At 38.5% G+C, this 13,907-nt stretch overlaps 1 protein-coding gene across 15 annotated transcripts in view; it reads left to right on the top strand.

The window, feature by feature from the left end:
- Window positions 1–286: 286 nt before the first annotated feature.
- The window catches only part of NRXN1 (neurexin 1), a 1,267,446-nt gene continuing 1,253,825 nt past the window's right edge, over window positions 287–13,907 (top strand). For all 15 annotated transcript variants that reach the window (XM_050951741.1, XM_050951740.1, XM_050951749.1 and 12 more), the window contains exon 1: window positions 287–1,820. In XM_050951741.1, the coding sequence (XP_050807698.1) occupies window positions 1,082–1,820 (739 nt within the window). In that variant the 5' untranslated portion in view covers window positions 287–1,081. The remainder of the gene's footprint in view (window positions 1,821–13,907) is intronic.

The raw sequence follows: 13,907 nt of genomic DNA, 5'->3' as shown, positions 1-13,907 counted from the left end.
TACAAAAATGAAATCTGGTACTAAAATGTTTTCAATGTTTGAAACAGTAAGTAGCAATCTTTATACAGTCACCACAAAAAAGCTTATTTTAGCATAAGGTTTACGTTTAGTATAACAAGATATAAATTCTCAGTACCTCCAAATGTATTTACAAGTTTCTTTTCCCTACTTTAAACAATAGTTCAAGTTAAGCATAAACTCAGATAAATTATTAGTCATGTGATTTAATGTTTGTAGGATATAATTTGATACTGGTTTGTTTTAATTCTTTGCAGATTAAAAAAACCCACAAAAACCTTGGATCATTGTTTTGGCCTTGTACAGGAGAACAGAAGAGAAGCTGTCATGCTTTGCATGTCAAGTAGCTACTGAGCTGCTTGACAGCTTCTGGATTCCAGCCCCACTGGGAATGAGGCAGCGCAGGAAACCATGAGTAATGAGTCCTGTGGTCTGCTTCTGCTGCTATAACACCATGGCAGGCAGTCCATGATCCAACAGGAGGATCTGTCCTAGGAAGGCAGCGCTGGAACTGGTAATTTATTCCCTGAGAAAGGAGAGGAAAAGCCCTTGGGAAAATACAGTTGGTGGATAACATGTAAAAAGAAGTCCACACACATTGGGATACTGATGCATTCTCACTGGGTTTGTGGATCCACTTGGAGAAGGGGTTTTTGACATTTTCCCCCCCACTCCAAAGTTGGTAATGTGGGGTTTTGGTAAAATTTCTGCTGACTCATACATCCCTAGACACCTCTTGCTAAACCAAGTTGATAAGTGAGTAAGTCTATTGGTGCCGTCTTTTTTGCTGAAGATCTCTTGCAGTTCAGCCAAGATTGACCACTCAACACGTGGGTCATTCCTTGTAGGGGATCCCAGCTCACACGTGCATCTTGGGCACTCACAACCTGGGCCTCTCATGCTAGGGAGGCATTTACAATAACCACAGTGTAAAGGGGAAATAAGAGTGAGTCAACTGTCTAGCGTGAGAGGTGACTGGAAAGATTTTACCCTGTCTGCTCCAGCCCCCCTCCCACCTTTCCCCCCTCCACACCCCCCTCTCCCCCGCCCAACCCCACGAAGCATGGGGGCTGTGCTCCTCAAGCATGGGGGCTGCCTCCTGCTGTGGCTGGCCCTGCTGCTGGGCTGCTGGGCTGAGCTTGGCAGTGGCCTGGAGTTCCCAGGGGCTGAGGGCCAATGGACCCGCTTTCCCAAGTGGAATGCCTGCTGTGAGAGTGAAATGAGCTTCAATATGAAGACACGCAGCTCTAGTGGGTTGGTCCTCTATTTTGATGATGAGGGGTTCTGTGACTTCCTGGAGCTGATCTTGACCCAAGGGGGGAGGCTTCAGCTCAGCTTCTCTATCTTCTGTGCTGAGCCTGCCACCCTGCTGACTGACACAGCTGTAAATGACAACCTCTGGCACACAGTGGTCATCCACCGCCATTTTAAGAACACAACACTACTCATTGACCAGACCGAGGCAAAGTGGGTGGAAGTGAAGTCCAAGCGGCGTGACATGACTGTCTTCAGTGGCCTCTTCTTGGGTGGGCTCCCACCCGAGCTCCGTTCAGCAACCCTGAAACTGACGCTTTCCTCAGTGAAGGACCGGGAGCCGTTCAAGGGCTGGATAACTGATGTCAGGGTCAACTATACACAAGCCTCACCTGTGGAGAGTCAGGAGGTTCGGCTGGATGATGAGCAGAGCCGCCTGTGTGCCAGGGATGATGTTTGCCTCAACGGTGGCATCTGCTCAGTGCTCAATGACCAGGCTGTCTGCGACTGCTCACAAACTGGCTTTCGGGGGAAGGACTGCAGTGAAGGTAAGACTTCACTTTAGCTTGACCTACCAACCACTCCCTTAATGGAGGGGAAAGGTAGCAGATAAAGTCTGCATGGTGTTTCCTCCGTAAGAGTGAATCTCTCTCTCATCTGTACTTTCCCCCTCCCCACCTCATCCCTGACCCCTCTGTTGTATCTCAACCCTCCCTCGACCATCCTCCAAGTGTTTCTGTGACAGAATATGGTGTGATCATTTCCTCCAAAATTGGGAGAGAGGAAAGTGTAATCTGGGATTCTTTTTGAGGCAGGGTGTAATCTGGGGTTCTCCTTCATGGTAAACTAGGGTTGTTCCTGTTGATGGGGACCTGGGGTTATTTGTGGTGTGAGAGGGAGTAATATAGGGTATTCATGACAGGGGAAAGGGCAATCTGAGTTTATTCGTAAGAAATGGGTAATGTAGAATTATACTTGGATAGGGACCTTATTTGATTTTTGGTGGGCATAGCGGAGAAATTATCTGGGTTTAATTTTCGTTGGGGGTAGGGGAGGCCTGGATTTATTCATTCTCCATGCTGGTATATTTATTGATATCAGAGTCTACTACATGCTTGAACTAAAATCAGTGATTTATTTATGAAATTCCTTAATTGATGAGAAAAGTTAAACAAGGGGTTTATAGTTTCACACCAAGGGGAATGGCATAGTATTGTAATATGTTAAGCAATTCTAATGCCAGTCATGTAGACAGAAGGTAACAAGGGAAGTGGAAAATATTTACCCCACAGCTGGGAAATGATTGAATATTTATAACCAGTAAGAGAGCTAAGAAAAGGAGATGTTCTCTGGTTTCTCGCCTACAAATAAATCACTGAGGAAGTGAGACTCATCTTTAGTGTCCATTATTATTGGGGATTTTGAAGCAATGTGAACATGTTTATTTTGCAAACATATCTAGAGCTTTTTAACAATACATTATTCTTAATTTTGCTAGTTCATATGCAACTACTTTGCAGCTATGTAAAATGACAGAGAATTTTTGTGTGTGTATTTAGAACAGAATTTAGGGGTATGTGAATGAGAATTATGAAAAATAATAGAATATATTAAAGGACATAATAAAACTTCATATAAAAATTTGAACGTAAAAACATAAAAAGAAGGTAAAATAGGCAGTATGTATCCCAAATGAAGGTGGTCATTGAGCAGCTGCATGACATTTATGGCTGAGTAATTTGCCTGTATCATTTCTATCAAATTTCACTTACCATAGAAAAGAAGAAAGCGTTATTTGTGGGTGATCTTTATTATGTAACACCTTTTGTCCTTAGTGTTAATACTTATACATACAGTCATTCTGCATCCTGTTTACTTTGTCAGCTGTTTATTTCTGTTCTGCCAGTTGGGAAAAAAATCAAGTCTTTTTACATTTGTAAATATCATTACAATGAAAGAACAATAAAGGGTAGTTTCACAGTGTAACAAACTTGTACCTTCACTAGCACATAATTCAAGACACTGTAGGATGAGAACATATTCGATACTGATCTAAATAATGTTCATATTTTTTTTAATTTGGTATCAGATACCACTAGCCATGTGAAATATTGATGTTTCCTTGTTTCTGTAAGTTAGGTCCTGTTATAAATCATGCAGAAAATGATCAAGTATTACAGTTTGGTTACTGCAGCAATGGCAATTACAGATTGTTATAAGATTAATATATGAGAATACTCTATAAAAACAAATTATTTGGGCACACATTGCTCTTAACACCTCAAAGCAGCTTATTGAAATATTAATATAGATAAAACAATTACATGTAGAAGCAACAGAAAGTGAAAAGTCTCTTCTTTAAGTTAGGGAAGTAAAATGAAATGATGACAGGTATTTTTAAAGGAAAACCATATTACTTTATTAATATTAGAAACATAAACAATGTGTATTGCAAAATGTCTGATTAACATATATAATAGGAAACTATGTAGTAAATAGCATTTTAGAGCCCAACATTTGGGTGAAATCGTGGCCCCTTTGAGGGCAATGGGAGTTCTGCCATTGACTTCAAAAGGGCTAATATTTTACATGTTTTGTAACTTCTAAGAAGTCTTATAAAATACTCAGAAGAGATATAATTTTAGCATAATACATATTTGCTCAATACTGAATAATTATATAGAACCTTATCCTGCTTCCATTGAAATAAAGGGCAAAATTCTCATTTACATCAGTGGGACAGGACTGGGCTTATATTATTTATTAATTAACCACTCAGAAGCAAACCTGTCAGCTTTTGAGGAAAGAAATAGTGGCTGTTTGTATCCACTTTCAAAGAGTTGAACTACTATATAATTACCTTGTTTTTCTTATGAGAAATTAAGTGGCACCGAAAATGGAGAGGGATAAGGTGATACTGTTGTGCCATCAAATCCCTACTATTGATCTTTACATTCTTTATTATCATGGCAATTGTATCAATAACTTTTTCTATTACCCAATAACTTTACTAAGAGTCAGATCTGGCATTTATTGTGCATGAGTTTCCCAGTGGGATACTCTAGAATTGCAGAATTGGTACTTGGAATGGAGTGATCTAGATGGATATTTTTACTTCTGTTTTACATTTTCATGTTTTTTGTTTTGTTTTTTTGACTAGAGATAGTACACCCTCTTCTCACCTCCTTTGGCCTTACTCTTTTATCTGAAACTGTAACCAAACCTGTTCGGTTGCATTTTTTTTCCTGAGAAGGAAAAAAGTTCAGTAAATTTATTTTTCATTATTTTTCATTTTGTATACCTCTGCACTTTTGTATTCTGGCTCAGGCCAGAGTTATAAAATACAATGAGATATATCTAGGCCATAGGAAAACAATAGTAACAGCTCCTTCAAAATTTCCATCCCTATTTTGCAGATTTGAGAGGTCTGGATAATTGCGATAATGATACCAACCCTGCAGTCCTTAGGATGGGATTTTCAATAGTACTTATGAGGTTTTAGAATTTTAAGAAAAAACTACTGACTTTGAATAGGTCAATTGGGAGTTAACTGCCTAAATACCTTTGAAGATCTGGGCATTAGGCACTTTTGAAAATCCCATTTCTTAGTCTTTATTGAGGCAAAACTCCCATATAAGTATCAAATTTCACAAAGCCTTATTTGTATGAGAAATCTTTAGTCAAATAAGTATTCCCATTGGGTTTGACTCCTCTATCCCTTGCTGGTGTATATCAGGAGTAGCTTCGTTTAAGTCTATTGAATTACACCAGTTTGTAAGTGAGAGGAAAATGAGATACATTGGATTCAACTGAATTACTTGCTTGAGTAAAGATTACTCATGGGAGTACAGACTCAAGACCCCGGTCAGTAAGAGTTTTTGGCCAATTCAGAACAAAAGAACTGGCATTTTGCCTGAATATAGGCAGTATTGGGCTCAAGGGTTATATAGAAAGGCATTCAAACTTCCAGCCATTTATCTGAACTGACCCAATCCTTCATACTTTTTAAAGTTGGCCCAATATTATCTGTAACCCCCAGTTTTAGCTTTAAAAACGTTGTGGCATTTTATTCCACGTTTATTAATATTTTCAATATGGATTAGCTTTCTTATAGTGCCTTATCATAATTAGCAATATTTATTGCACTATGCTCAAATGTAAAAAATACTATTGTGGAGCTCTTCTTCTTGCCCCTAAATACTGCCAAGCCTCCAAAATGAAAACATGGAGTCAGTAGTGCCATAAGTGCACATGACATTAATTTTTGCTTTTATTGCATTTCTTATGCATTACACTGAAAATATTAACTTGGGATGTAATTTGCTACTGATATAGGCCACAGAAATTTTATTTCACCTCATGGAAGTGGCTTGACACAAAGAACAATGTGCAAAATTAGATAAAAAACTTTATCTGGGGGATATGATTCAGGGTAAAAATATTATAGCTTTATAGGAAGCTTGACATTTACTTTAAATCAAAACCTTTTAATATTTTAAAAATAGTTTCTTTTTTATAATTACAATAAAAAACATGTTTACAAAATAAACATTTAGGAAAATAGTCCCAGAACCCCTTTTAATTAGAATTGAAAACAGTGGATCCTTTGCACTCAGTAGTATGTAAATAGAACTATTATGATACCATTTTAAGCTAGGATTTTGTATGTTTTTGTAAATGCAGTTTTGTTGCCAGGACTTTACATAGTAAGATATTGATTTCAGTTCCTCATGTAACATCTCAGCATTCAAATATTGTGTCACTGAGAAACGGACAGGCTGTTTTATATCATCTTGTAAGAGGGCTGCTTGTTGCACATTGCTAATCGTGGCATTGTAATTCTTCCAATGGACCCCTTACTGTACAGCATAAATCTTAGTACCCCCAAATCATTATTTTTTACATAGTGGGGCAGATGTTCCCATTTGCTCCAATCCCCAATGCAGGTGATATTTCACTCGAGAGTCCATATTGCAAACATATAGAGAAGTAAGATTCTTGGAGAATATAGCAAGAGATTTCACTCCTAGTGGCTTTTATCTAGGAGCTTTGATTAGACTGGTTATTCAGAAGCCCCCAGTTATATATTAAATTAATATAACTGTCAACATATCTAACAACTGCTGATTAAAAATATCTGTTGTGATGTCATTAAAGGCTAACTTTAGTATTTGGTACATTCAGGTCTTTTAGCATATTTTTGTATATATAACAAAAGTGCCCGGTAATAACTTTAAAATAAAGGTGCTAATCCAGCAACCACTGAAATCAATGAGAGTATCTGAACTGACTACAATGGCAGTTGGATCAGGGCTCTGTAAACTTTGAATATGTCGTCTTTTAAAAAGTGAGCTGTTATTTACTCAGAGCACATAAAAATATTCCAGGCTGTAGAAAAGCATTTTCTCTATTTTGCTACATTCTAACTGAAAATTGTATAAACTGATTTATGAAATTTAATTTTACTGGATTGTGAAGGGTATACTGAGAATTTGTGTGCAAAATTGAAGCTGAGGGCTAATTAAGGTGATTGAGTTATAAGCCTTTTAAAAATGGGGTTTATGATAGAAATGTGACAGACCCATAAATTTTCTGTTACTGCCAGTGCCACCATAATAAAGAAAAAACTGCCAGATGGAATCCAGTATATCTTTTTTTTTTCTTAAACAGTTAGATGTTATTTGTTTGTTTATTACACTGAACTGGAAGCTAAGTTTTAATATTACCCCTTGAATAAAGTAGTTTTGGTTTTTCCCACCAAGTTTGACCCTTTCTCCACTGACTCCCTCCTTATGCTCCGTTTATGGGATCTCAGAGCATAGATAGAGCTTTTCTGGACAAGGATCTCAATATGCAGCATTCAAACTTGCAGAGTTTAAGTTCAGTTTTGTCAGGCTAGAAAGTAGTACTTTTTGGTGAGTTTAAATTAATGTCTGAACTGTTCTCTTGGCCATAGATGTATCCATTATAACCAACATGGCACAAAAAGTCAGTAGCTAATATGACTATAGAAGGGCGGAGCACAAGATTTTGAGCCAGCCTTGGTATTGTGTAGTGCTGGGCAAGCCGCATCATCTCTTTGATTTTAATTTCCCCATCTGTAAGATAAGGCTAATGATACCTAACTATTCACCTCACAGGAGCATGGAGGATTTTCTGCCTGATCCTCAGCCTTTGAAGGATTAGACCTTATATTATTAAACCCCCTCTGTGAAATCAAAGTTTTGCAGCTCACTCTAACATCCTGCAACATTTTCATTCCACACAGCCAGCTGTCATCAGTTTGCGCTGCAGTTGCTCCCCATCCCCATGATCTGTATTAAACTCACCACCCAGCATGTTGCTCCTCTACTCTGCATAGCATCTCTTCCACTAGATGGGCTGGAATATGTGAAATACTAGATGTGAGCTAATAGGTAAGGGAGAGCCAAGTAGCAGTTGGCCAGTCTGGTTTTCTTCACTTCTGTTACACTCCCCATCTGCCACTCTCTCCAAAATTACTGTGCTCTAGGTCTGCCCTGTGCATCAATTAGGACCTAATAGTCATTATTCGAACACAGAGGAAAACCCAGGCTCCCAGTGGTACATTTATAACATACTTTCTGTGCTATGATCCTTTGTTTTGTATGGTGAAATTTCATTCTCTTTGGCCCTGATACTGCCACAGGATCTGCTAGCATGGAACTCTGTATCCATATAGAGATCCATTGATTTCAGTGGATCTCCACACCGGCACAGGGATCCATGCTAGGGGATCCTAATGTAGAATCAGAAACTTTATTAGTGATTAACAATTGGAATTTAAAAAAAATAACTTTTAGTGTCTATTAATTTCTTGACTCCTATTACTATTTATCAATAGCAACATTTATTTAGCTAGATCCTTCCCATTCATGTATTATTGTACTGTACAGTTAACCATGAGAGAGCCATCCATCAATCAGTAGTAAACATACACAGAGAAATCCTTGTGCTCTTGAGTTACACCAAATATATTCAGCTAATCTAGTTTGGTTTGTATGAAGGCAATAAGCTGGCATCTTTTGATAAAGAGAGGTTTAGATACTAGTGTTTTTGATCACTGGGATTCTCCTGTGTTACTTTAGGCAGACCTTAAACCTTGAACCTTTGAGTTAGACTACAGTAAGCAGTGAATTCAGTAGTCCTGGTAGATAGTAGATAGGGTTCAATCCTGAAAGGAGCTGAGAGTCCTCAACTTCGATTAAAGTCAATTTGAAGTCCCATTGACTCATGTTTAGAATTATGGCAAACCCAGTAACCTGTGGATTCTGAACATAATATTCAACTGGGGATACAAAAGGAGAGGAGTTTGGGGTGAAATAAATAAACTGCTGATTCTGACTGTAGTTATTATAGTCATCTGGAAACTTTATAGAGAGAAGGTCTTTTCATAGATTCAAGTATTTAAAAACATTATTATTTAAAAAACAGGCTTACAAAGCATTGCATAAACTGAAAAGTTGTGTGAGTAATTTTGTTTTAAATTTAAGGTACTCAGTAGTTTATTGGAAAACAAGTGTTTTACCAGAAGTGAGATTTTTATATTGGTGATAATACAGGTATAATTTGATATGGACTTGTGTCCAATGGAATCAGCATGGCCATCATTGCCCACCATCGATTGTGAATTTTGTATATTATGCTTAAGTATGTTATGCTGGAACTCAAATCAGACCTATGCTTACTCTGTGGCCCATTGCATGAGATTTTCTCATGAGAAGCACTATCCTGTTGATTTTTACCTCGTTTTACTTAAAAGCATAGAAGCTAGATTCCTATTATAATTCTAAAGTCTCTGTGTAGTTAAGAGTACATGTACAGCCATTAAGGAAGTGTTTGACATTACACTATGCAACTGGAGATATATACAGCAGTTCCAAAGTTTCAGAATAACTTCTTAATTTCGAATGCATCTTAACCTCTGCCTTGCTCTTTGTCTTATGTGTTTTAAGTGTTTATAAAAAAAATGACATTTATTTAGCAGAAATCTCCTTGAATACTTTCATTCTTAAAAAATTAAAATATACCAAGGCAAGCATACTGTATGCTCCATAAAAATAGGGATAATCTTTGCAACTCAGGGATCTTACAAACAAATACATAAGTCCTAAGTACTTATTATCAGCTATATCCTGCAAATCTTTATATACTAACATTCTAATTCTCTCAAAACTGAGTCCTTGATCCTGCAAACACTTATGCATGTGCTTAACTTTAAGCATGTTACTTCAGTGAAAATACTCGTGTAAATAAACTTGGCACACATGTAAGTATTTGCTGAGTAGTTGTTTACCCTGGTCAGTTCCAGTCTTGTACAGTAAAGGAATCTATTCAATATGCATAAAGTTGGCAGAATCAAGTCCTGATTGTTGCAAATAAGACAATAAGCACACTTCAAAGAGCATTTTAAGTCATAAAGAGGAGTCATCATCCCAGCCTCTGAATGATGCAGAGACGATGAAAAACGCATTAATACAAGCGAAGGGCCCGATGCTGTGAACACTTATGCATATGAATAAAACTTTACCTATGTAAGTGTTTGCAAGATTAAGTTCTTAAGCTGGAAAGTAGAGGCACAAGATGAGGGGGGGAAAGGGGGCAGGAATATAGCATCTTCTTTCAAGACTACAAATGCCCCTGTGCATAAGCACCATGTGTTTGGGACTTGGGGTTGTTAGGAGGTGTTTTGGGAAGATGAGGTCAGAAAAGGGAAAAGCTGGTATAATTCCTTGGAAAACCAGTGGAATTGCCTCTGGAAAATCTCAAGAATGTTAATGCTGACCCTGTCATCATTAGCTCCTCTAAAGTTTGCCATTTTCCTTCATTGGACTAGAGAAGGGCGGGAGTGATTGAGACACTGGCACAACCTAGAAGCAAATAGCAATGTGCAACCTGATGCAATGAAGCTGCTTGAGGAGGGTATCATGCAAGTAGTTCTGTGATGATTGGTTTCCACCTGGAAGCCCTGAAATCTCAGGTCATCTCTGTTTAGATGACCATGCCCACTGCCTCTTCTGCAGACCCACAAATTCCTCTGCTGCTCAAGGAGATGATGTAGGTGGAGAGAAACTAGCGCTTCTTATTTTGTAGTGTCATTAAGTTGCTATATACAGATTTTCTCAGAGACACAATGTAGAATATAATAAGGTATCAGCCTGATTAAGAAAATAATTCTTTTCCTTTGTTCATAATGTTTACTGAAAATTATAATTCGGTACAAACAGCAGATCTTATGTCACTACAGACAAAAATAATTAAGGACTACACAACCTGTCTTATTTAAGGGGAGATGCATAGCCGTGCTGTCACACAGGCACCCCAGGGCCAGACCATGACTAACTGCTTTCCTTCTTGGCCCATGCTGATTACTACTCTGTGTGCAGGTTGCTGCTTTGTGTGGATGCAGAATCAAAGCTCTGTCCACTCCCCCACTCCTGCTGGCCCTGAGTGTCATGGGAGAAGAATGGGGGAAAGTTGGGCATGTAACCCTAGCTTATCCCTCTGCCTCTGTGCCAGTTAGGCCACTTGGGGACATTAGAAGAAGCAATGAGCAGAAGCAGTGTTTTGTTTTGTTTTTAATTTCAGTTTTCATTGCAGAGTTCAAAAATTAAAGAGGGAATCCCTGTATCAGTTTCAAAGTTATACAGATAGACTGGAACAGTATTTTCTATCTCTTTTTCACACTGCTCTAACTTAACAATGACTTCTTTCAGTAATTGGAAATTTTATAGACCATAATGTAGATTTCATCATTCAACACATATCCATTCCTAAATAAAGTTTAAAATTTTTGTTGGTTGATTATTGTGCAGTGCTTTTTCTTCATGTATCTACCTTTTAAAAATATCCACCTTTATACCAGCATCTAATTCCCATTCTGTTGTTTCAGGTAGTATTGGAGTCTGTAAAAAGAATATTATGTTGAATATCCATTAAATAACAGCTCCATGATTAAAACTCTTACAAAGGATTATGGATAAATCTACACTATGCAGTCACACTTCAAAACTTCACTGACATTCACCAAGGACCTGAATCTCCCATTAAGTCCTTCTAATTGGTAGACTTTGATGGACTTTTAATGGCAAGATAGAAATGGAATTGAATACTATTGAATACTCTAATCCAGCTGAATTAAAACAAAAACTGGATTTACGGGTTACAGTGGATGAGAAGCTGGACATAAGTCAACAGTGTGCCTTTGTTGGCAAGAATGCTAACGGCATTTTGGGCTGTATAAGCAGAGGCATTGCCAGCAGATCGAGGAATGTGATCATTCCCCTCTAGTCGGCATTGGTGAGGCCTCATCTGGAGTACTGTGTCCAGTTTTGGGCTCCACACTAGAAGAAGGGTGTGGAAAAATTGGGAAGAGTCCAGCGGAGGGCAACAAAAATGATTAGGGGGCTGGAGCACATGACTTGTGAGGAGAGGCTGAGGGAATTGGGATTGTTTAGTCTGCAGAAGAGAAAAATGAGGGGGGATTTGGTAGCTGCTTTCAACTACCTGAAAGGAGGTTCCAAAGAGAATGTATCTAGACCAGTGGTTCTTAGCCTTTACTGTAGCCTGCACCACTTTGGTTATCAAAATATGTTCTCACACCCCTTATCAAAAGTCAAAATATTTTCTCGCACCCCTTAAACCTAAAAAATATGTTCTTGCACCCATAGCACCTAGATATTTTTGTTTGTTTATTACAGTAATTGTTAAAAATGTATAATGTTAATACCTACATACCGTAGGCTTGATGAAACAAAGTAGTTGTAAAAGCAGCAAAGAATCCTGTGGCACCTTGTAAACTAACAGAAGTTTTGGAGCATGAGCTTTCGTGGGTGAATACCCACTTCGTCAGATGCATGTAGTGGAAATTTCCAGGAGCAGGTATATATATGCAGGCAAGCTAGAGATAATGAGGTAGTTCAGTCAGGGAGGATGAGGCCCTCTTCTAGCAGCTGAGGTGTGAAAACCAAGGGAGGAGAAACTGGTTTTGTAATTGGCAAGCCATTCACAGTCTTTGTTTAATCCTGAGCTGATGGTGTCAAATTTGCAGATGAACTGAAGCTCAGCAGTTTCTCTTTGAAGTCTGGTCCTGAAGTTTTTTTGCTGGCCATTCTTTGCTGCTTTTACAGATCCAGACTAACACGGCTACCCCTCTGAAAGTAGTTGTATTTATGTGCCTGTGCTTAATTGTGTTTTCAATGATTTACCTTCTAAAAAAAATCTGGCATGTCTTGCACCTCCAGAAAGGGCATCTCGCACCCCATGGTAGTGCGTGCATGCCAGGTTAAGAACCACTGATCTACACTGTTCTCAGTGGTACCAGATGATAGAACAAGGAGTAACGGTCTCAAGTTGCAATGGGAGAGGTTTAGGTAGGATATTAGGAAAAACTATTTCACTAGTATCAGAGGGTAGCCGTGTTAGTCTGGATCTGTAAAAGCAGCAAAGAATCCTGTGGCACCTTATAGACTAACAGACGTTTTGGAGCATGAGCTTTCGTGGGTGAATACCCACTTCCTCAGATGCATGCATCTGACATGCATCTGAGGAAGTGGGTATTCACCCACGAAAGCTCATGCTCCAAAACGTCTATTTCACTAGGAGGGTGGTGGAATCTCCTTCCTTAGAGGTTTTTAAGGTCAGGCCTGAGGAAGCCCTGTCTGGGATGATTTATTTGGGGATTGGTCTTGCTTTGAGCAGGGGGTTGGACTAGATGACCTTCTGAGGTTCCTTGCAACCCTGATATTCTTTGATTCTGTGAAAACAAAAGAAAAAACACTAAAATTGGTTAGCATAAAGTCATAGCTTTAATTTAAAAGAAATTCAGAATTAAAATGTGACTTAGGGCCAAATTCCATGTGTGTGATTGTTATGCACTGATAGCAGCGTGTTAGCTGTCCTAAGGGCAGAATTTGTCCCTTTGGGTTTAATTCATGCTAATATGCCAAGTACTGAAGAGATCTGTAAACAGTAGGTGATGCTTTATATGTCGCAATTAGAGTTGGAGCCAAGTTGCATAGTTTGGATATGGTACTGAGATTTTACCATGATAGAAGTTGTTTTAATCTGGAATTTTGATTTAGTCCTACCATTGTTTGCAACACCTGAGCATATGAAGGCAGACTAAAGGACAGAGTTAAAGGCCCCATTTCAGAGCATTTCTCAACCTCTTTGCACTCCAATTTCTCCACCTGGAAACTGAAAACAGTAATACTTACCTATCTCTCAGAGGTCCAGTCCTTCAATTCTTGCATATCCTAAACTGTCATGACTTCAAATACATTTGGTGTTATGCAGGGAATGCAGGAATAGGACTCTGAGGTGTTATGAGGATCAATGAGTTAATATTTGTGAAGCACTTTGAAGATGAAAAGTGCTTTGGAAATGCTAAGTGTTATTATCGATATTAATAAAACAGTTCTAAAACCTTTGCTTTTGAAGGTTTGCTATATTCAACAGCCTTTGCCAACCAATTAATGGAGTGAAATCCCTGTGCCTGATACTTCTCGCCCATCAATGTTGTCAAGGGTTTTTTCCCACTTTGAACTTTAGCGTCCAAAAAGTGGGGACCTGCATGATCACTTTTAAGCTTAATTACTAGCTTAAATTTGGTACGC

The sequence above is a fragment of the Gopherus flavomarginatus genome, chromosome 4 (genome assembly GCF_025201925.1).
Source record: "Gopherus flavomarginatus isolate rGopFla2 chromosome 4, rGopFla2.mat.asm, whole genome shotgun sequence".
NCBI classification, from domain to species: Eukaryota; Metazoa; Chordata; order Testudines; family Testudinidae; genus Gopherus; species Gopherus flavomarginatus.
This window is presented reverse-complemented; position numbering and strand designations above follow the sequence as displayed.